Consider the following 23580-nt stretch of genomic DNA (forward strand, 5'->3'; position numbering starts at 1 on the left):
GTCCTTGGTTCACTCCAGACCTGTCTGCCCTTGACCAGCACAAAAACATCCCGTGGTGTTCTGCGTTAGCATCGAATAGCCCCCGTGATATGCAACTTTTCAGGGAAGTTAGGTACAAATATACACATGCAGTTAGGAAAGCTAGGGCTAGCTTTATCAAACAGAAATTTGCTTCCTGTAGTACAAACTCAAAAAAGTTCTGGGACACTGTAAAGTCCATGGAGAATAAGAGCACCTCCTCCCAACTTCCCACTGCTCCGAGGCTAGGAAATCAAATCAAATTTTATTTGCCACATACACATGGTTGGCAGATGTTAATGCAAGTGTAGCGAAATGCTTGTGCTTCTAGTTCCGACAATGCAGTAATAACCAACGAGTAATCTAACCTAACAATTTCACAACAGCTACCTTATACACACAAGTGTAAATGGATGAAGAATATGTACATAAAGATATATGAATGAGTGATGGTACAGAATGGCATAGGCAAGATGCAGTAGATGGTATCAAGTACAGTATATACAGTGCCTTGCGAAAGTATTCGGCCCCCTTGAACTTTGCGACCTTTTGCCACATTTCAGGCTTCAAACATAAAGATATAAAACTGTATTTTTTTGTGAAGAATCAGCAACAAGTGGGACACAATCATGAAGTGGAACGACATTTATTGGATATTTCAAACTTTTTTAACAAATCAAAAACTGAAAAATTGGGCGTGCAAAATTATTCAGCCCCTTTACTTTCAGTGCAGCAAACTCTCTCCAGAAGTTCAGTGAGGATCTCTGAAAGATCCAATGTTGACCTAAATGACTAATGATGATAAATACAATCCACCTGTGTGTAATCAAGTCTCCGTATAAATGCACATGCACTGTGATAGTCTCAGAGGTCCGTTAAAAGCGCAGAGAGCATCATGAAGAACAAGGAACACACCAGGCAGGTCCGAGATACTGTTGTGAAGAAGTTTAAAGCCGGATTTGGATACAAAAAGATTTCCCAAGCTTTAAACATCCCAAGGAGCACTGTGCAAGCGATAATATTGAAATAGAAGGAGTATCAGACCACTGCAAATCTACCAAGACCTGGCCGTCCCTCTAAACTTTCAGCTCATACAAGGAGAAGACTGATCAGAGATGCAGCCAAGAGGCCCATGATCACTCTGGATGAACTGCAGAGATCTACAGCTGAGGTGGGAGACTCTGTCCATAGGACAACAATCAGTCGTATATTGCACAAATCTGGCCTTTATGGAAGAGTGGCAAGAAGAAAGCCATTTCTTAAAGATATCCATAAAAAGTGTTGTTTAAAGTTTGCCACAAGACACCTGGGAGACATACCAAACATGTGGAAGAAGGTGCTCTGGTCAGATGAAACCAAAATTGAACTTTTTGGCAACAATACAAAACGTTATGTTTGGCGTAAAAGCAACACAGCTGAACACACCATCCCCACTGTCAAACATGGTGGTGGCAGCATCATGGTTTGGGCCTGTTTTTCTTCAGCAGGGACAGGGAAGATGGTTAAAATTGATGGGAAGATGGATGGAGCCAAATACAGGACCATTCTGGAAGAAAACCTGACGGAGTCTGCAAAAGACCTGAGACTGGGATGGAGATTTGTCTTCCAACAAGACAATGATCCAAAACATAAAGCAAAATCTACAATGGAATGGTTCAAAAATAAACATATCCAGGTGTTAGAATGGCCAAGTCAAAGTCCAGACCTGAATCCAATCGAGAATCTGTGGAAAGAACTGAAAACAGCTGTTCACAAATGCTCTCCATCCAACCTAACTGAGCTCGAGCTGTTTTGCAAGGAGGAATGGGAAAAAATTTCAGTCTCTCGATGTGCAAAACTGATAGACATACCCCAAGCGACTTACAGCTGTAATCGCAGCAAAAGGTGGCGCTACAAAGTATTAACTTAAGGGGGCTGAATAATTTTGCACGCCCAATTTTTCAGTTTTTGATTTGTTAAAAAAGTTCGAAATATCCAATAAATGTCGTTCCACTTCATGATTGTGTCCCACTTGTTGTTGATTCTTCACAAAAAAATACAGTTTTATATCTTTATGTTTGAAGCCTGAAATGTGGCAAAAGGTCGCAAAGTTCAAGGGGTCCGAATACTTTCGCAAGGCACTGTACATATGAGATTAGTAATGTAGGGTATGTAAACATTATATTAAGTGGCATTGTTTAAAGTGGCTAGTGATACATTTTTTACATGTATGGCAGCAGCCACTCAATGTTAGTGGTGGCTGTTTAACAGTCTTTAACAGACTCTCGGTCCCTGCTTTGACGCACCTGTACTGACCTCGCCTTCTGGATGATAGCGGGGTGAACAGGCAGTGGCTCGGGTGGTTGTTGTCCTTGATGATCTTTATGGAATTCCTGTGACATCGGGTGGTGTAGGTGTCCTGTAGGGCAGGTAGTTTGCCCCCGGTGATTCGTTGTGCAAACCTCACTACCCTCTGGAGAGCCTTACGGTTGTGGGCGGAGCAGTTGCTGTACCAGGCGGTGATACAGCCCGACAGGATGCTCTCGATCTGGAAAAGTTTGTGAGATGGCCTGTCAATTTGAGTAACGTTATTGTGTATTCTACGTAATGACGCAGTTTTACGTTATCACGCAATGCAACTTTTAGCAACAAATCAACCTGCCTCTAGCAACTTACCCTGAAAATTAGTTGGCAACACTGACTTAAACTCCAATATCAAAGATACAAAGCCTTCAGATATTCACACCCTTTGACTTTTTCCACATTTTGCTGTGTTACAAAATTAGATTAAATGGATGTAATTGTCATTTCTTTTGTCAACGATCAACACCGAATACTCTGTAATGTCAAAGTGGAGGAAAAATTTGAACATCTGTAAAAAAACAAACAAATATACCTAGATTAGATTACTATTCAACCCCCTGGGTCAATACATGTTTGAATGACCTTTGGAAGCGATTACAGCTGTGAGGCTTTCTAGGTAACTCTCTAAGAGTTTTCCACACCTGGATTGTGCAACATTTGCCCATTATTCTTTTCAAAATTCTTCAAGCTCTGTCAAATTGGTTGTTGATCATTGCTAGACAACCATTTTCAGGTATTGCCGTAGAATTTCAAGTAGATTTAAGTCAAAACTGTAACCTGGCCACTCAGGAACATTCAATGTCTTGGTAAGCAACACCAGTGTAGATTGGGCTTTGTGATTTAGGTTATTGTCCTGCTGGAAGGTGAATTAATCTCCCAGTGTCTGGTGAAAGCAAACTGAACCAGGGTTTCCTCTAGGATTTTGTCTGTGCTTAGTTCCATTCTCTTTCTTTTTTATCCTAAAAAACTACCCAGTCCTTAACGATTACAAGCATACGCATAACATGATGCAGCCACCACCATGCTGAAGATATGAAGAATGGTACTCCTGTACTGTATTGGATTTGCCCCAAACACTTTGCTTTCAGGACAAAAAGTGAATTGCTTTGCCACATTTTTTGCAGTATTACTTTAGTGCCTTGTTGCAAACTGGATGCATGTTTTGGATTTTTAAAAATTCTGTACAGGCTTCCTTCTTTTCATTCCCAATTAGATTACCATTGTGGAGTAACTACAATGTTGTTGATCCATCCTCAGTTCTCCTCTATCACAGCCATTAAACTCTTAAATGTTTTAAAATCCCCATTGGCCTCATCAAGGACCCCACACACCCCAGGAACGAGCTGTTCTCTCACTTACCTCACCATGCTCAGAGGGATATTTAATGCCTGTTTATTTCTATTTTTTTTTTACACATTTACCAATAGGTGCCCTTCTGGAGGCATTGGAAAACCTCCCTGGTCTTCACGGTTGAATCTGTATTTTAAATTCACTGCTCAACTGAGTGACCATACAGATAATTGTGTGTGGGGTACAGAGGTACTCCATGCAATTTATGTGACTTGTTAAACACATTTCCTGAACTTATTTAGGTTTGCCTTAACAAATGGGTTGAATGCTTATTAACTCAAGACATTTGATTTTCATTTTTAATTAGTACACATTTTAAAAAACAATTCCACTTTGACATTATGGGGTATTTATTTTAATGTACCTTTATTTAACTAGGCAAGTCAATTAAGAACAAATTCTTATTTACAATGACAGCCTACCAAAAGGCATCCTGCGGGTATGAGGGCTGGGATTAAAAATAAAATAAAAATATAGGACAAAACACACATCACAACAAGAGAGACATCACAACACTACATAAAGAAAGACCCAAGACAACAACATAGCATGGTAGCAACACAAAACATGGTACAAACATTATTGGGCACAGACAACAGCACAAAGGGCAAGAAGGTAGAGACAACAAGACGTCACGCGAAGCAGCCACGACTGTCAGTAAGAGTGTCCATGATTGGGTCTTTGAATGAAGAGTATTGTGTGTAGGCCAGTGACAAAAAAAACTATATTTAATCAATTTTAAATTCAGGCTGTAACAAAATGTGGAAAAAGGGGTGTGAATAGTTTCTGAAGGCACTGTATGTAATTGCATACTGCAGTACCTTCTCCTGTCCTAAACCATGTCCTGTACCAAAACCATGCTGGGAAATAGTAGAGAAGCAGCATTAGATAGGAAAAAAGGTCATGTTTATTTAGTTCTCTCTCCTTTATTTAACCAGGTAGGCAAGTTGAGAACCAGCTCTCATTTACAATTGCAACCTGTTATCAAGGCAATAATCACATTTATTCCCCAGTTGGTCAAAATCAGAGATCACCTTCACATACAAAAAAAACCCAGGTCAATTAACAATTCTATCAATACATGATTAAAAACATGTGGGCATGATGTTATTAAATCCTGCAATTTATGTCTAGACTTAAAATAAAGTTGATTTTTAAAGACTGCAACCCAAATCAAAAAAATACTATTTGGATATCTGAATGTTTAAGCATAGTAATGGTCATTCAGCTGAACCCACATCCAAAGTCCATTGCCCGACATAAGGTTTCATTCTCCTGAGAAATGACAGGAAAGCTATTGTACATACTACAACCGCATACTCAATAAACACACTTGCACACGCTCGCAAACACTCACCTCCCATTTGGACACACACACACCTCAAGGTCAAAAAGTTTAGTGCCTAATCCCATGATACAGTAAACAAAACATTATTTGACAAAACAAAACAAATGAAATATGAACATATTTTACACTGGTGGCAATCTGACCCTGTTGAGTCCACATCCATCCAGGCCAATCAAATCCGGTTATGTGTTAAAACTCATCTGTTTGAGTCCAAACAGACCATTCACTGTGAGTTAAAACCTCCAGTTCTGCCTAACCTGTCTGTTGGTCACCCTAACCTGTCTGTCTATTTGTCTGTGTACCTATTGTGTGTAAAAAAAAAAAACTGTTTGGTTGGTAGAGTAGTGGTCGCTGGTCACAGGTTAGTATGAGGCAATCAGTATGCGGTGTTGTTGGGTTCCCTGACGGAGCTGAAGAGGACATCTGCCTTGGTACTGACAAAGTATGTGACCAGTAGCGATGTGAACAACACGGCCACTCCCACGCCTAAGGTCAGCATCTATGAGAGAAATTAAGAGGAAAGAAAAAGGTAAATAATGTGATTCTCTTCTACTATCATCTTTATCAGACAATGGACAGTCAAACATGTAAAAAAATATATACCATAAAAATACAATGTTTTACCACTTACACAGGCTTACTAGATTCAAACATAACTGTATGAACGTATACAAAACTGTAATTAATTAAACAGATGGATCATGGTGGGAAATTGAGTGCAGTTTTACCTCCAGGTCCCGGCTGGCTACTAGGAAAATTCGAGCTTTGATGAACTTCCACTGCGATTTTGTCCATGTGGAATATTCTTTGGAAACGTAATCCCCCAGATCGAAAGCGGGGGACACTGCCTTGACCAGGCGTACTGCTGTGCGTACGCAGAAAGACTCCCTCTGGGTGCTGTTGGGTGGGACCACGCCCTGAACCCAGAGATAAGAGTACAACTGAGGGAGAGAATGAGCGAATCAGAGTGCGGTGTGGTTCCAGCAATACAAAGAAACACATTTTTAATTTGTAAACATCTATCCATCAGTACAGACAGATACAGAGCCACGTTTACATATGTGCTCTCGTTTGGCAGCTCATCTGGCTTCTTGCACTGGCTCTGGGTGAGGTTGGTGGCTGTTCCTGTTAAATTAGCCAGGAGATATTGGACCAGATAGGTCAGTGCGTTAGCCTGATGGGACGACTTGGCAACACCAACGTAGTACTGGGGTGGGTTGGGCTCTGAGAGACAGAAAACACAATGCAATGAAGACCCAAGTACCTTCTTTATGGATGTGAGTGTGTCTGTGACTAGTCCATATCTGCATGGGTTTTACAACGTCAGTATTAGCAGAATACCTCTATAGCGTCAAAGGGTGTCCTTGTGAAAAAGTATCAGACTAAAACTCACGGAGGATGTCCTTCAGTTCTGGGGCCATCACTGCCTGAAACCAGCTGTTGTTGGATCTAACCAGAAACCCATACAGCATCTGGGTCACCTGAGAGAGAGATGCACAGTGTTGGTCAAACAATTCTGCTCACTGTTCCAAAAAAGTTAATTTTAAAATATTTTAGATGTTGAGAATGACATATGTTAACAGGCATATTGAAAGTGTCATGGAAAATAACAGACTATAACTGATCAGTTTAAAAAACATTTTGCGGCCGTCTGCGACAGAGCCTGGAATCGAACCCAGAATCTCTAGTGGCACAGCTAGCACTGCCTTAGACCACTGCACCACTCGGGAAGCCATGACTGATCAGTTTCACTTGTACAACACCTCATCAATGATGGAGTCTTACTGTTTTGGGGTCTGCATTGATTTTGTTTACTTGGGAGTTGTTTCCCCCAGCCTGCTTGAAGAGAGCGCGGGCAACTGCAGTAGCCACCTCGGTAAGAGACTGAAAGAGTACAGTGAGGGAGGGAAGAGAGAGAGATATTATTCTAACAGACAGTGGATAATGTAATGGAAACTGTGACTACTACAAATAAACCCATCAGTGGGTTTACTATGGTAACAATACCTTTGCAGTATCAGTCACAAACTCTAGCTGTTCCTCTGGACTCAAGTTAGATGGATAAGTCAGGTTCAGGTGGGCAGCATTGTCATAAAAACTCTCATAGTACCTGCGCATGGGTAAACAAAAATAGCTGAAGTTGGAGACTTGTATCTCCCTCACTAACTTTAAACATCAGCTATCTGTGCAGCTCACCGATCGCTGCAGCTGTACACAGCCCATCTGTAAATAGCCCATCCAACTACCTACCTCATCCCCATATTGTTTTTATTTACTTTTTTGCACATCAGTATTTCTACTTGCACATCATCAACTGCACATCTGTCACTCCAGTGTTAATTGCTAAATTGTAATTACTTCACCACTATGGCCTATTTATTGCCTTACCTCCTTACTCCATTTGCACACACTGTATATACAGTGGGGCAAAAAGCTATTTAGTCAGCCACCAATTGTGCAAGTTCTCCCACTTAAATAGATGAGAGAGGCCTGTAAATTTCATCACATGTACACTTCAACTATGACAGACAAAATGAGAAAAAAAATCCAGAAAATCACATTGTAGGATTTTTAATGAATTTATTTGCAAATGATGGTGGAAAATAAGTATTTGGTCAATAACAAAAGTTTATCTCAATACTTTGTTATATACCCTTTGTCGGCAATGACAGAGGTCAAACGTTTTCTGTAAGTCTTCACAAGGTTTTCACACACTGTTGCTGGTATTTTGGGCCATTCCTCCATGCATCTCCTCTAGAGCAGTGATGTTTTGGGGCTGTTGCTGGGCAACACAGACTTTCAACTCCCTCCAAAGATTTTCTATGGGGTTGAGATCTGGAGACTGGCTAGGCCACTCCAGGACCTTGAAATGCTTCTTACGAAACCACTTCTTCATTGCCCGGGCGGTGTGTTTGGGATCATTGTCATGCTGAAAGACCCAGCCACGTTTCATCTTCAATGGCCTTGCTGATGGAAGGAGGTTTTCACTCAAAATCTCACGATACATGGCCCCATTCATTCTTTCCTTTACACGGATCAGTCGTCCTTGTCCCTTTGCAGAAAACCAGCCCCAAAGCATGATGTTTCCACCCCCATACTTCACAGTAGGTATGGTGTTCTTTGGATGCAACTCAGCATTCTTTGTCCTCCAAACACGACGAGTTGAGTTTCTACCAAAAAGTTATAGTTTGGTTTCATCTGACCAGATGACATTCTCCCAATCTTCTTCTGGATTATCCAAATGCTCTCTAGCAAACTTCAGACGGCCCTGGACATGTACTGGCTTAAGCAGGGGGACACGTCTGGCACTGCAGGATTTGAGTCCCTGGCGGCGTAGTGTGTTACTGATGGTAGGCTTTGTTACTTTGGTCCCAGCTCTCTGCAGGTCATTCACTAGGTCCCCCCGTGTGGTTCTGGGATTTTTGCTCTCCGTTCTTGTGATCATTTTGACCCCACGGGGTGAGATCTTGCGTGGAGCCCCAGATCGAGGGAGATTATCAGTGGTCTTGTATGTCTTCCATTTCCTAATAATTGCTTCCACAGTTGATTTCTTCAAACCAAGCTGCTTACCTATTGCAGATTCAGTCTTCCCAGCCTGATGCAGGTCTACAATTTGTTTCTGGTGTCCTTTGACAGCTCTTTGGTCTTGGCCATAGTGGAGTTTGGAGTGTGACTGTTTGAGGTTGTGGACAGGTGTCTTTTATACTGATAACAAGTTCAAACAGGTGCCATTAATACAGGTAACGAGTGGAGGACAGAGGAGCCTCTTAAAGAAGAAGTTACAGGTCTGTGAGAGCCAGAAATCTTGCTTGTTTGTAGGTGACCAAATACTTATTTTCCACCATAATTTGCAAATAAATAAATTAAAAATCCTACAATGTCATTTTCTGGATTTTTTTTTCTCATTTTGTCTGTCATAGTTGAAGTGTACCTATGATGAAAATTACAGGCCTCTCATCTTTTTAAGTGGGAGAACTTGCACAATTGGTGGCTGACTAAGTACTTTTTTGCCCCACTGTAGACTTTTATTCCCTATTGTGTTATTGACTGTACGTTTGTTTATTCCATGTGTAACTCTGTGTTGTTGTTTGTGTCGCACTGCTTTGCTTTATCTTGGCCAGGTTGCAGTTGTAAATGAGAACTTGTTCTCAACTGTCCTACCTGGTTAAATAAAGGCGGAATAAAAAAATAGGGTAGAACACTTCACTAATAAAGAAATCCATATCAGGCAAGATAAAGATTGCAGTAATAAAAATAACCAGCAACGACAGACCATAGTCAACACTCACCTATTGTTGAAATCTGTTTGATGGTCTGCAAGAACAATCCCTGGAATTGCCCGAGCTCGGAGGAAACGCTGAAAGGAGGAGGGCGGGAGTGGTTGAGAAAAACCTGTCTCAACAAATGATAAGTTGAGACCAGCCGTGGAGGACTGTAAGTTTTTTACAAGATTCGTAACCTGAAACAGAGGTAAGAGGTTGGGAAAAGTTGGTTGAGGGAGAGCATAATGAAGAGAATATAGAAAAAAAGGGGTGGATGAGGATGGACCAGGTAAGCGTGCCACAAATAGAAGCATTTCACTCCCCCTTACCTCGTCATGGACGGTGTTGTTCCTCCTGGACACAGGGTCTGAGTGAAGAAATAGGTTGGTGCCACTGCGCACTGCTACCTAACAAATTACATAACAGATTCATTGTTATTTGATCGTATATCCATGCATTTGTATGTCCACACATTGATGGCTGTTGTGTATTTGAGTATTCAACGATAACATATACATGTCTTAACCTGTCCAATCTCCAGTATTGAGTGAACATTATCCAGGTCTATCACAAACATGTTATTCTTCATGTCATAAACCATTCGAGAGCTGCCAATGTAGTCAAATACTTCCTGAAAGAGAGGAATAAGCTATAAACATCCTCTTACAGTACAACACTCAACATGGGACTCCATAATTTACATACCACAGATTGACTTGCTAAGGGAGACCAAAGGAACTCACCCCGTGGAAGAAGGCAAAGAGGATATTCCGTGTGGGAGGGGCTTCCTGAGTGGCTTCACGTAGTGCCTGGGCAGCAGCCAGCAGAGTGACAAACCCTGAGACACTCCCCTCCGCTCCTGTAGAATCCTCCAAGAAAAATGCCCTGCTGTCCAGCTACAAAAATGGAGAAAGAATCCAGTGTCCAGTCAATTTTCCATAAACGCCAAACAAGGAAAAACCATGTAAGATTGTATAGAAGGAAATGGTACTGAGAAAATACCAAAGCACTTTTCAGGCTGTGTATAACACACACTGGAATGTGGCTCATATTGTATATACTATTTTGTAGATTCCAAAAGGCTTAGACATCTGTGAACATGTGACAAGATGTGTCAGTTGGAGGCAAGGCCTCAATGCATCACCCACCCTGGCTGCTGCTATAACAACACTCTCGTTCTCCTTGTGACCAAAGGCGGTGCTGTTATAAGGCCGGATGAAAGTACACACATTATAACCACCAAGAGGGTCACACACCATCACTGTGAGAGAGAGAGAGAGATGTCTGTAAGATATACATGACAGTGTGTGTATTGACTACTCACGCATATACAATAATGCATCTTTGTATACCTGGGGAGGTGCTGAAGTCCATGCTGCTGCGTCTCATGCAGGTTGCAGTGTCAGTGACAGCATGCATATGAGAGAAGAGCTGCATGGCACACAGAGGGTACTGCAGGCCACTGCCGTTCACCACACGATTATGATCAAAGTAGCACTGCAGGTAGAGTGGATACATTTATCAGAATGAGGAGCACATTGTTTTAATACACAGAAATACGGTAGAATAAAACATCACCTCTGTTCTTTGGATAAAGACGTTTCATGGTCATTAAGTGACATGATTTTACCAGACTGGGTTGTGACTGCTTGAAGTGACTCACCTGTTTGATGACCTCTGTTTCATTGTCTTCTTTCAGGGAGAAGACAGGGAAGTCAAATTCCTCATAGGATAGACCGTTCCCCCGAGGATTCCATACAGTCGTGTTACAGTGCGCTAAATTATGATCATAGGTTTCCGTGTAAACACCTGAGGATAAAAGTAAACAAATTACGTTCAAAAAGCATGCTGGTTAGCAAAGATCATTTGGTCATTTTGACAGACTGGCGACCTAACGCCTGATCCTCCTACCTGTGTTCTCATTGGGACATGTCGTATGTGGCGAGAACTCTGGTTGGCTAGTTTTTGGGACCACCACAACCCCTGCCACCCTGCTGGAGGCATTCTTCATCTTCATCATGATGGACCTGTAAAATGACAATGTTTGAGTATGAGGGGGCTACTAGGATATAGATAATATCATTCTGTGGTTGTGCTGAACAATAGTCACAGTGAGTGTGTTCCAACTTTGTTCTGGAGGTCAATGGAGATGGAGTTGACTGTTTTCGGCTGTGTGTGTGTAGCCTACTTGGTGAAGAGGGATGACTCCAACAGGACCATATAAGGAGGATTGGGTCCTTTGCTCAAAGGCCATTCCAGATCTGCCTCAGACTCCAAGACATGGATCACCCCTGTATCACCTGATATCGAGGCTGAGACACAGGATAGAAAAAAAATGCTTGTCTTAGTATGCAAATATCCAGCATTACATAAATATAGCAAGGATACAGAGCACAGTATTGTACCAAGCAGAGTGTGTGTGTGTCATGTCACTCACACTGGCAGCCAATCTGATGTGTAGCATTGAGCAGTCGGACGCATGGTACAGTGTTATTCAGTTCGACATAAATCTTCTGCGCAACAGCGTTACAACTCACATCTGAAAGACGAAAGAAGAGAAACAATTGAATTGAAGTGACCAGTTTCTGTAATAATGTATTCCCAAGACACCAAACCAAATCAAATTGTATTGGTCGGTACACAGTTTAACAGGTGTTATGGTGGGTGCAGCAAAATGCTTGTGTTCATAGTTCCTATTAAATAATGCAGTAAATGCCTATAAGCACAAAATAATATTATTTTGTACAGTAGTAGATATATAAATAGAATGTCAACAAATTTGCTTACATCCCTGTAAATGAGCATTTCTCCTTTGCCAAGATAATCCATCCACCTGACAGGTGTGGCATATCAAAAAGCTGATTAAACATCATCATTACACAGGTGCACCTTGTGCTGGGGACAATAAAATGCCACCTTAAAATGTGCAGTTTTGTCACACAACGCCACAGAAGTCATGAGTTTTGAGGGAGCATGCAATTGGAATGCTGACTGCAGGAATGTCCCCAGAGCTGTTGCCAGAGAATTGAATGTTAATTTCTCTACCATATGCAGCCTCCAACGTCATTTTGGGGAATTTGGCAGTATGTCCAACTGGCCTCACAATCGCAGACCACGTGTAACCACCCCAGCCCAGGATTTCCACATCCAGCTTCTTCACCAGCGGGATTGTCTGAGACTAGTCACCCGGACAGCTGATGGTTGGAGATATCCCTCTAGTGGTGTGGGGGCTGTGCTTTGGCAAAGTGGGTGGGGTTATATCCTTCCTGTTTGGCCCTGTCCGGGGGTGTCCTCGGAGTGGGCCACAGTGTCTCCTGACCCCTCCTGTCTCAGCCTCCAGTATTTATGCTGCAGTAGTTTATGTGTCGGGGGCTAGGGTCAGTTTGTTATATCTGGAGTACTTCTCCTGTCCTATTCGGTGTCCTGTGTGAATCTAAGTGTGCGTTCTCTAATTCTCTCCTTCTCTCTTTCTCTCTCTCGGAGGACCTGAGCCCTAGGACCATGCCCCAGGACTACCTGACATGATGACTCCTTGCTGTCCCCAGTCCACCTGGCTGTGCTGCTGCTCCAGTTTCAACTGTTCTGCCTTATTATTATTCGACCATGCTGATCATTTATGAACATTTGAACATCTTGGCCATGTTCTGTTATAATCTCCACCCGGCACAGCCAGAAGAGGACTGGCCATCCCACATATGCTCTCTCTAATTCTCTCTTTCTTTCTCTCTCTCGGAGGACCTGAGCCCTAGGACCATGCCCCAGGAATACCTGACATGATGACTCCTTGCTGTCCCCAGTCCACCTGACTGTGCTGCTGCTCCAGTTTCAACTATTCTGCCTTATTATTATTCGACCATGCTGGTCATTTATGAACATTTGAACATCTTGACCATGTTTTGTTATAATCTCCACCCGGCACAGCCAGAAGAGGACTGGCCACCCCACATAGCCTGGTTCCTCTCTAGGTTTCTTCCTAGGTTTTGGCCTTTCTAGGGAGTTTTTCCTAGCCACCGTGCTTCTTCACCTGCATTGCTTGCTGTTTGGGGTTTTAGGCTGGGTTTCTGTACAGCACTTTGAGATATCAGCTGATGTACGAAGGGCTATATAAAATAAATTTGATTGATTGATGAAACGGAGGAGTATTTCTGTCTGTAATAAAACCCTTTTGTGGGGAAAACCTATGATTATCCCAGGCCCACGCCCAGTCATGTGAAATTCATAGATTAGTGCCAAATTATTTTATTTTAATTGACTGATTTCCATATATGAACTGTAACTCAGTAAAATCGTTGAAATGATTGCATGGTGCATTTATTTTTGTTTTGTATATATTGCCTGTATAGCCGCCCACCCACTGCTTGCCTTGAGCTCACGAGTGGTCACGCTGTGGCAGACTCAAATTGTGGTGCCTAGCAGCAAACAGTTATTAGTTTCACAAGTTTGCTAGCTAGCCAACTGGTTAACATGGCTATCTATCTAGCTAAATGCATCACATACGGGATTTAAAAAAAACTTGCTACATAATTCGGGTTGTCTAGTGTAAAATTATAAAGCATTATAATCCAAAGGACCTCACTGTCAGCAACGTCGTTGGCTAAATAATTGGGCTATTAGTTAGCTGTAGTTTACTGACCCAAACTAAAACTGTAATAAGATATTGGTAAGTGAAAGCATGTAGCTAGTATTAACGTTACAAACGAAAGGTATTCTTACTTTTGAAAAGCCAACCAACTATGAACATAACCCATTTCGATGATTCCAAAACCATCTTCCTGGTTTCATAAATAACAGTTAAAAACACAGGAAGCGTTGCAGTAAAACTTGTTCTGGGTTCCGATATTGCAAAACCTCATCAAAATGGCAGTGAAAACAGAACATAGAGATAGATAGAGGACTCATATTTATAGCCATAATAGTGTCTTTGACAACATGGGCAGCGCGATTGAGTCTTCAAACCTATAGAAATCCCACCCAGTCAAAGTATGTGGCGGAGTTGAACCGCTAATGAAGCAGACCACTTCAGGTTCTACCCAACCACTCCAGCTAAAAACCTCTCTGCCTCACAGGGATAAAAACTGCCACTCCAAATAAGCTCCATTTATTAAAATCACAATTTAACCAACACCCATCTATTTCTGTGACTACCTGGACCTACCATTTGGTTTTGAAGTATTGAAACAAAACCATAGAAAAAAAATGTGTTGCCTTTATATGATTTGAATGAAAATGATTTTAATAAACATGAAAAGGTGAATGTAAGAAGAGCTCATAATTTCAAACAGGCTACATGTCATATTAAACAGCATATAAACACTCTAAATAGGCCAGGAGCCAGACAGGCATTGCTGGGGAAGTAGAGTTTTTGCCCATGCTTCATAGGCGATATTGCTCCATAGGCGATATTGCTCCATAGGCGATATTGCTCCACTAATACAGGACTATTAAAGGCCCAGTGCACTACATTTGTGGGAAAAAATATTGTTTAAAAAAAATATATACACTACTGGTCAAAAGTTTTAGAACACCTACTCATTCAAGAGTTTTTCTTTATTTTTACTATTTTCTACATTGTAGAATAATAGTGAAGAAATCAAAATTATAAAATAACACGTGGAATCATGTAGTAACCAAAAAAGTGTTAAACACATCGAAATATATTTTATATTTGAGATTTTTCAAAGTAGCCACCCTTTGCCTTGATGACAAGAATTTTAAGTAAGCATTTCACTGTAAGGTCTACACCGGTTGTATTCGGTGCACGTGACAAATAAACTTTTTCTTTGCAGCAATTCAACCATGAAGGCCTGATTCATGCAGTCTCCTCTGAACAGTTGTTTTGGAGATGTGTCTGTTACTTGAACTCTGTGAAGCATTAATTTTGCGGGCAATTTGTGAGGCTGGTAACTCAAACTTTTTCTCTGCAGCAGAGGTAACTCTTGGTCTTCCTTACCTGTGGTGGTCCTTATGAGAGCCAGTTTCATCAAAGCGCTTGATGGTTTTTGCAACTGCACTTGAAGAAACTTTCAAAGTTCTTGACATTTTACAATTTTTTTTAAATTTAGTTTTTCTAGGCAAGTCAGTTAAGAACAAATTCTTATTTACAATGATAGCCTAGGAACAGTGGGTTAACTGCCTCGTTCAGGGGCAGAACAACAGTTACAACTCACATCTGAAAGACAAAAGAAGAGAAACAATTGAATTGAAGTGACCAGTTTCTGTAATGATGTATTCCCAAGACACCAAACCAAATTAAATTGTATTGGTCGGTACACAGTTTAGCAGGTGTTATGGTGGGTGCAGCAAAATGCTTATGTTCATAGTTCCTATCAAATAATGCAGTAAATGCCTATAAGCACAAAATAATATTATTTTGTACAGTAGTAGATATATAAATAGAATGTCAACAAATTTGTATACATCCCTGTAAATGAGCATTTCTCCTTTGCCAAGATAATCCATCCACCTGACAGGTGTGGCATATCAAAAAGCTGATTAAACATCATCATTACACAGGTGCACCTTGTGCTGGGGACAATAAAATGCCACCTTAAAATGTGCAGTTTTGTCACACAACGCCACAGAAGTCTCAAGTTTTTAGGGTGCATGCAATTGGAATGCTGACTGCAGGAATGTCCCCCAGAGCTGTTGCCAGAGAATTGAATGTTCATTTCTCGACCATATGCGGCCTCCAATGTCATTTTGAAGAATTTGGCAGTATGTCCAACTGGCCTCACAATATATTACAGTGATCTAACCTAGCAAACCAATGAATGCTACCAGGCCACCCAAGGAGTGTATTGAATCGAACAAGGACACCATCTCAATTTCTCCACCAAGCATCACCACCGGAGAAGAAATACCACTTACCAAGGACAAAATGGACCCTATAGTGCTCCACGAAGTACTCGTCCAGCTCCAATATCTTGCCAGCGAACTCAGCAAACATACCCAATCAACCCCTCTTGCCCCCTTTGCTCTCCAACTACAAGATACCCTCATGGAAATGAGCACAGCGCTTGTACACGACGATACCACAGCAACTAACCCTCCACAAGCTCTACCTCTATCCCCCTCAAGATACCTATTCTTATATTGTCACTCAGAATATGGGAAGATATGGGAAGCTGTACAGTAGCCACCCACAAAAACAGGCCAGAAGGGAAAGCACATGCGACAAGCAGAAACTGTCTCCTGTGGTAATTAACTTCTTGAACAGTTATGCCCGCCCACCTCCTTCAAACAAAGACATCTAAAAAGAAATCCTACGCAATAAACTGCAAAAGCTCATCCAGATGAGAAGAGGTGGAATCCTTGTATTTGTCAAGGATATCCACTCCCTGAACTCCCTCCTCTCCCCCTGGCCCACAGGGGTCTTTAATGGGACAACGATAAAGTGTAGGTTGGCACAGAGAGGAAACCAAACCACCCAAGACAACAAACCCACTAAACAGCTTATCAAGGGCATCCAAATGGAAACCACCAGCGACAAAATCCAGCAGGAGCTGGAGAGGCAGCGCATTACAACCACTAAAGTATACAGGATCGTCAGCCGAGCCACACAGCAACCGACTACTTTCATCTGTATTAACCTCAGCAACCCGGACGACGCGCCTGGCCTACTGCTAGAGGGATTCTACATGAACTACTTCCACTTCAGGGTGGAAAAAGCACGGCTACCCCCCACCAGCATTAACAGTGCTACAAATGTCAAGAATTCAACCACGTATCCACCGACTGCAAAAATCAGGTCAAATGTCTGCGATGTGCTGAAAACCACCACCATAAAGAGTGCCCCAAAGAGAGAAATGATGCCACCTGTGGCGGCGCCCACTCATCGGTCTCCAGACAATGCCCCACCTATCTAGCCCTCACCACCACCAAGCCCACCAGGGCTACTACCACCATCAGCACAGCCACAACCAACCATCTCACAACACCAAACCTCTCCGGCTCTCAGCCTCTCACCAACACCACTCACCTGCAGGAGGATCTGAAAGGAATATGCAGAGACGAAGAAATGGTAAAGAGTTATGGACAGCATAAGGAAACACAGATGGCCCCACCTCTTAACTTGGAATCGCCTTCTACAGCCTTAACTACACTCCAAATCAAATGGCTACTCCAATAAATATTCTACATATCAACATCAGAGGGTTAAGGAGAAACAAGCAGGAGCTGAAGCAACTTCTTCTAGAAAAGCAAACCAGCATTGCCTCTATCAACGAAACCTTTCTAAGTACTAATGCAAGATTCCGTATTCCTGGCTTTAACATTCTAAGGAAGGATCGACTAGAGGGATGCAGAAGGGGTGTGGCACTGCTTTTAAAGGGAGGAATCGAGTACTCTGAAGCCGTTTTCAACCTCACCAAATTAGAACTCAACAACAATGAGTACACTGCAGCGAAAATACTCCTAAACGCATAAACAACTCTTCTGGTAGCCACCATATACTGTCCACCGGCAACAACTCCCTCCGAAAAATTGATCGCTGCCCTTGCAGACAACGGCCATAATATCATAATGGGAGATTTCAATGCCAAACACATTGACTTCAACTGTAATACCACATATCACTCGGGAAGAGTATTAAGGGATGTCCTCGACAGCACAAACCTGGCCATCCTCAACACCAACGAGCCCACACACATCCATTCCTCAACATCCACGGCAGACATCCTTGATCTTGTCCTCTGCTCCCCGGACTTGGCTGCTAAACTCCTTAGCTTCTCCGTCAGCCATGACATGGGAAGTGACCACCTTCCTGTCCTTGCCTCCTCTCTCCAACTCCAACAAGCACCTGAAAAACAAAGATACAACTACAAGAAAGCAGACTGGGGAAAAATACAGAAATAGCATTAGACAAGATAACAAATATTGCAGTAACAACACAGAACCCCAAGGATTTGGACCAGCTGGCTGAGAGAATAGGGATTATCCTCATCCAGGTCCGGGAAGATACCATCTCACTTACCACCATCAGACCACCACAACAACAACTCCCACCACATATCCTCAGTCTCATCAAGCAGAAAAGAAAGATCTGGAGAGACTTTATTAGAACAAGAGCACCCAACCTGAAGACAGAAGTTAATCGGTTGCAGAATCACATCAGACACCAACTCACCCTCCACAAACAGAAACAGTGGACAGCCTTCTATCACCTGCTAGATACAGACACCAAACCCCGGACCTTCTGGCAAAAAAAAATCTAAACAATTAACGGAGACAAAACCAATAATATCATACCCGTGCTAAAGTCTCAAAACCAACTAATCGAAGACAATGAACCACCTACAAAATGTTAATTCTTGTCCCAACGATCCTCTCTTTGACAAAGACTGGAAAACCATCGTCGACAGAGAAATACAGAAAACAGTGTACACTTCAAATTCGACACCAGTAGACCATCCCCTCACTCGCTCTGTTAGCGTTGAAGAAATCAAGACTCACTTGAAAAAAAACAAAAAACAAAGCACCAGGGGAAGACAACATTGACAGCACACTCATTAAACAAGCACCTGATGAATACCTGCACCTCCTTTCTAACCTCTTCACAGCATGTCTCATGGAAGGCTACTTTCCCCTACCATGGAAATCTGCAGTTGTCACAATGATCCACAAACCGGCAAAGACCCATACAACGTCACAAGTTATAGACCAATCAGCCTCCTCAGTCATGTCGGGAAGCTGTTTGAGAGAGTACTCACCCAAAGACTGAGTGGCCACACTGAGGAAATGGGCCTACTTGGAATCAACCAAGCAGGCTTCAGGAAAACAAGATCAACCACGGATAACATTCTAAGACTGTCAGAGGACATCCTTCGGAACTTCAAGAAAAAATAACTTACCCTGGTGATTTTCTTTGACATAGAGAAAGCATTTGACAAGATGTCGCACAATGGACTGTGTTACCGGCTCGCAGACTCCAATCTCAAACTACCGCTCTCCATCAGAAACATCATCACTAGCTTTCTCCACAACCGTACAATTAAAGTGAAGGTCTCCACAGCAATATCCTCACCTTTCACCCCTGAAGCAGGTGTCCCACAGGGGGCAGTTCTAAGCCCGCTACTTTTTCTACTCTACATATCAGATATTTACTACCCTCCCCCCACCATAGGTCAAGTCTCACAGTTTGCCGATGACCTCTGCTACTGGTCCAGCTCCAAATGTCCTCAACTTGCTGCAAAGAAATTGAACCCACAAAAGACCCAATGTGTCCTCTTCACAAGAAGCACCAGCAGGCCTCCCGGGTGGCGCAGTGGTTAAGGGCGCTGTACTGCAGCTGTGCCATCAGAGTCCCTGGGTTCGCGCCCAGGCTCTGTCGTAACCGGCCGCGACCGGGAGGTCCGTGGGGCGACGCACAATTGGCCTAGCGTCGTCCGGGTTAGGGAGGGATTGGTCGGTAGGGATCTCCTTGTCTCATCGCGCACCAGCGACTCCTGTGGCGCAGTGCGCGCTAGCCAAGGTTGCCAGGTGCACGGTGTAGCCTCCGACACATTGGCTTCCGGGTTGGATGCGCGCTGTGTTAAGAAGCAGTACGGCTGGGTTGTGTATCGGAGGACGCATGACATTCAGCCTTCGTCTCTCCCGAGCCCGTACGGGAGTTGTAGCAATGAGACAAGATAGTAGCTACTACAACAATTGGATACCACGAAATTGGGGAGAAAAAGGGGTAAAATTCAAAGAAAAAAAAAAGAAGCACCAGCAAAAAAACCTCAAACTCTACGGTGAAACAATAAAAGTAGAAAAATAAGCAAAATTCCATGGAGTCACCTTCCAGAAGAACATGCAAGAATCCATATAGCGAAAATAGAGAGAGAGGGACGAAAAAGACTAAAAACGCTGTGCGGAAGAAAATATGGAGCCTCACCTCAGACAGTGCTGAAAGTCTACATCAGCTACATCCTATCCCTCTTTGAAAACATGGCAATAAAAATGGCTTACAGACTACGTTAACAGCATATCTGGACTGACATCAATCAACAAGACAGTCAATCATTGGCAAATCATCAACAAACCTTCCTTCACTCATGCTGCCAAACATACCCTCGTAAAACTGACCATCCTACCGATCCTTGACTTCGGTGATGTCATCTATAAAATAGCCTCCAACACTCTACTCAGCAAACTGGATGTAGTCTATCACAGTGCCATCCGTTTTGTCACCAAAGCCCCATATACTACCACTGCGACCTGTACGCTCTCGTTGGCTGGCCCTCGCTTCATGCTCGTCGCCAAACCCACAGGTTATCTACAAGTCTCTGCTAGGTAAAGCCCCACCCTATCTCAGCTCGCTGGTCACCATAGCAGCACCCACTCGTAGCACACGCTCCAGCAGGTCTCACCCCTAAAGCCAATTCCTCCTTTAGTCGCCTTTCCTTCTAGTTCTCTGCTGCCACTGACTGGAACGAACTGCAAAAATCACTGAAGCTGGAGATTCCCATCTCCCTCACTAGCTTTAAGAACCAGTCAGAGCAGCTCACAGATCACTACACCTGTTCATAGCCCATCTGTATACAGCCCGTCTATCTACCTCATTCCCATACTGAATTTATTTTTTTAGCTCCTTTTGCACCACAGTATCTATACTTGCACATCCATCTTTTGCACATCTACCATTCCAGTGTTTAATTGCCATATTGTAATTACTTCGCTACCATGGCCTATTTATTGCCTTAACTCCCTTATTTGACCTTATTTGCACTCACTGTATATAGACTTTGTTTTCTACTCTATTATTGACTCTGTTTTGTTTATTCCATGTGTATCTCTGTGTTGTTGTATGTGTCGAACTGCTATGCTTTATCTTGGCCAGGTTGCAGTTACAAATGAGAACTTGTTCTCAACTAGCTTACCTGGTTAAATAAAGGTGAAATAAAAACATTAATTGGCCAGAAGTTCATCAACAGAGCCACACACAACCCATCATTGAAGGAAGCCGTGGGACAGGCCAAATGGACCACAGATACGTCCATAATGCTGAAACTGACCTAGAAGAGAGGAATGGGAAAAAAATAATAATACAAAAATAAATACAAAAATACAAAAAAATAAATACAATAATTTGTGTGTATATTAAAATGTGTGGATATGTGAATGCACTCCTAAGCGCCCCCACCCCTCTCCACCTGCACAGTTGTGAGCTATAATTTGAATGAAGTTTTTTTTATCTTCTATTTCTATTTTTTATTTCTATTTTATTTATTTAAGTAAAGACCACAAACTCATGGCGGGAAAAGAAAAAGGCGAAACTAATCTACGCCCGTTCTGATAAAAACCTTAGGGCATCTAGCCTCGGGGGATGCCTTGCTCGACCACACCCTCCTTCCTTGCTCCTGGCCTGCCTCTTCCACCAATCCATTTGTTTTTACTGACAAGAGCAGAAGCTATGAGCTGTCCGATCAGGCCCATTGTCTCACACACGTTCTCTTTAATTTTCTTGGCGGACGTTCATATGGTTTGAGATGCAAACTTTCTGAAGTTCGCTTGGTAAGTGTAATATCTTGCGTGGAAGTATACTCACTGGCTGTTTGCAGCTGGCCAAACGGCCAGCCCCTCCTCTTTGAGTGCTCCACTCGCTGCGCGCTGTTGATCTGTGTCTTCCGCCCCTGGTTTGTTGTAATTGTTTTTCGTTAGCGTTACACTACGACGCCGTGTGCATCCATTAGTATGGTGGCTCTTACAGCCACAAACTGTAATTTACTTTACACAACTTGCCGACTGGCTTGTTCTATGGCTTTGCTTTAACATGCTGCTTACCGGCCACAGGTTTTTTTCTTGTTCTTTTCCCTGCAGAGTGCAAAAGTATTGTGGTGGGCTTTCCACTAATTGAGACATTAACTTTGGAGTTCCTTAACGGAGTTACTCCATATAGTGCTGTTTTTACTGCTTGAATATTAAAATAGCTCAGTAATATTGCAGTTGGCATTAAACAAATAAATGAAATCCATTACCTGGTTGCTGTTTTGTCTGCTTTATTTCCCCATAGGGGTCTTCCCCTGTGTTTGCAGCGGTACTGGGTTATTTATCCCTCACCGGGACCCTATTCCTCCAAGCGGGTTACGACATAGCTCTCCCAGGGCGTTGGACCCCTTCTCCGTGGCCTTGTTGGCTGAGCTTATGGCTTCCCTTTGTGACAGGTGTGGTGGTGTCAACCGTCACCGCTATAGGGACGTGCCTGGGAGACCCAGGCGCTCAGGGCGCCAGAGGAGAGGCGGGACCTGGCAGGACCCCTGACACACCCTTCACCGGCTGCTTCTCCCTGTCTCAAAGTGGGAGGAGGATGTGGAGTCCCCCTGGGTGTTGTCCACAATGCTCGTGGGTTACCAACTCCAATTCTGGCCCCCGTCCTTCAGGGGCCTTCGTGTCACCACGGTATCAGAACGGCTAGGTGGGTTCTACTCCACTTATTTTGTGGTCCCAAAAAGAGACTGAGGGTTTTTACCGATTCTGGACCTCCACAACCTCAATGGGTACTTGAAGGTACTGAGGTTCCACGTGCTGTCCCCAGCCACGTGTTGCTGGGCAGGTCAGCCAGCAGCTGTTGTCTACCACCTTGGAGCAGCAGGCACATCAATACACTAGAGCTCTGAGCTGTACTACTGGCACTGCAGTCTTTCCTTTCACATCTGAAAGGAAGACATGTCCTGGTGAGAACGGACAACACCACAGTGGTGGTTTACATCAACCATCAGGGTGGACTGAGGTCCCACCGCCTCAATTTTACAGCACGGGAGCGCCATCTCTGGGTGGCAGCGGGTATGCTCTCGAGGGAGTGCCAGCCACCTTGGGACTGGAGCTTACATCCTGTGGGACAAGTTAGGGTGGGTGCAGATGGACCTGTTTGCCTCCCTGGGCAATGCACACTGCCCCCTGTGGTACTCCATGTCGGAGCTACCAGGGACTCTGGGCTTGGATGCTCTGACTCACGATTGGCCAGGAGCTTACGCATACCCCCCTTTTCCCCTGATCCAGCCTGTGCTGGACAGGACCAGGATGGTGGAGCATCATCTGCTGCTGGTGTCCCCATACTGGCCCAAACGACCCTGGTTCAGCCTTCTCCTGTCCCTGTTGTCTGGGACACCTTGGTAAATGCCCGAGACCCGACCTGCTGTTTCAGGCCGGGGGAAGACTGTGGCATCCGAGACCGCACCGCCTCAGACTGTGGGCTTGGCTGCTGAACGGCACCATGTTAGAACTACAGGAGGGCGTAAGGAACACCATGCAGAGTGCAAGGTGACCAGCTACAACCGTGGC

General features: G+C 43.4%; 1 protein-coding gene and 1 long non-coding RNA gene across 8 annotated transcripts in view; one reads left to right on the top strand and one right to left on the bottom strand.

Annotated features, from left to right (window-relative positions):
* The window catches only part of LOC118965552 (uncharacterized), a 31344-nt gene extending 17896 nt beyond the window's left edge, over nucleotides 1-13448 (top strand). Inside the window, exon 3 of the long non-coding RNA XR_016482619.1 lies at nucleotides 12805-13448. This is a non-coding gene — a long non-coding RNA (uncharacterized LOC118965552). The remainder of the gene's footprint in view (nucleotides 1-12804) is intronic.
* On the bottom strand, nucleotides 4044-14357 carry LOC110530567 (nicastrin). 7 transcript variants are annotated; one of them, XM_021613758.3, is made up of 17 exons: nucleotides 14035-14357; nucleotides 11759-11860; nucleotides 11510-11633; nucleotides 11233-11348; nucleotides 10985-11130; nucleotides 10674-10818; nucleotides 10470-10582; nucleotides 10065-10217; nucleotides 9848-9952; nucleotides 9651-9728; nucleotides 9349-9416; nucleotides 7067-7169; nucleotides 6845-6943; nucleotides 6453-6540; nucleotides 6117-6283; nucleotides 5788-6000; nucleotides 4044-5558 (listed from the first exon to the last, which is right to left on the bottom strand). In XM_021613758.3, exons 1-17 carry the CDS (start codon nucleotides 14087-14089, stop codon nucleotides 5436-5438), a joined length of 1998 nt encoding a protein of 665 aa, XP_021469433.2. In that variant the 5' UTR covers nucleotides 14090-14357; the 3' UTR covers nucleotides 4044-5435. The 7 variants fall into 7 exon arrangements, with proteins under 7 accessions (XP_021469433.2, XP_021469432.2, XP_036842109.1 ...); XM_021613757.3 differs by having other exon boundaries at nucleotides 9349-9518; nucleotides 14035-14309; XM_036986214.2 differs by having other exon boundaries at nucleotides 9349-9518; nucleotides 11432-11633; nucleotides 14035-14170.
* Between the last annotated feature and the right edge of the window lie 9223 nt (nucleotides 14358-23580).

This window comes from Oncorhynchus mykiss, chromosome 8 (genome assembly GCF_057628025.1).
Source record: "Oncorhynchus mykiss isolate SJ-2025 chromosome 8, ASM5762802v1, whole genome shotgun sequence".
NCBI classification, from domain to species: Eukaryota; Metazoa; Chordata; class Actinopteri; order Salmoniformes; family Salmonidae; genus Oncorhynchus; species Oncorhynchus mykiss.

Excerpts from the sequence above, each read along its gene's own strand:
- LOC110530567 (XM_021613757.3), bottom strand. The coding sequence starts at position 14,089 with ATGGTTTTGGAATCATCGAAATGGGTTATGTTCATAGTTGGTTGGCTT. Across the intron at positions 11,131-11,232 it reads ATGTCCCAATGAGAACACAG|GTGTTTACACGGAAACCTAT; the intron begins GTAGGAGGATCA and ends TTTTATCCTCAG. Across the intron at positions 6,284-6,452 it reads AGAACTGAAGGACATCCTCC|AGCCCAACCCACCCCAGTAC; the intron begins GTGAGTTTTAGT and ends TCTGTCTCTCAG.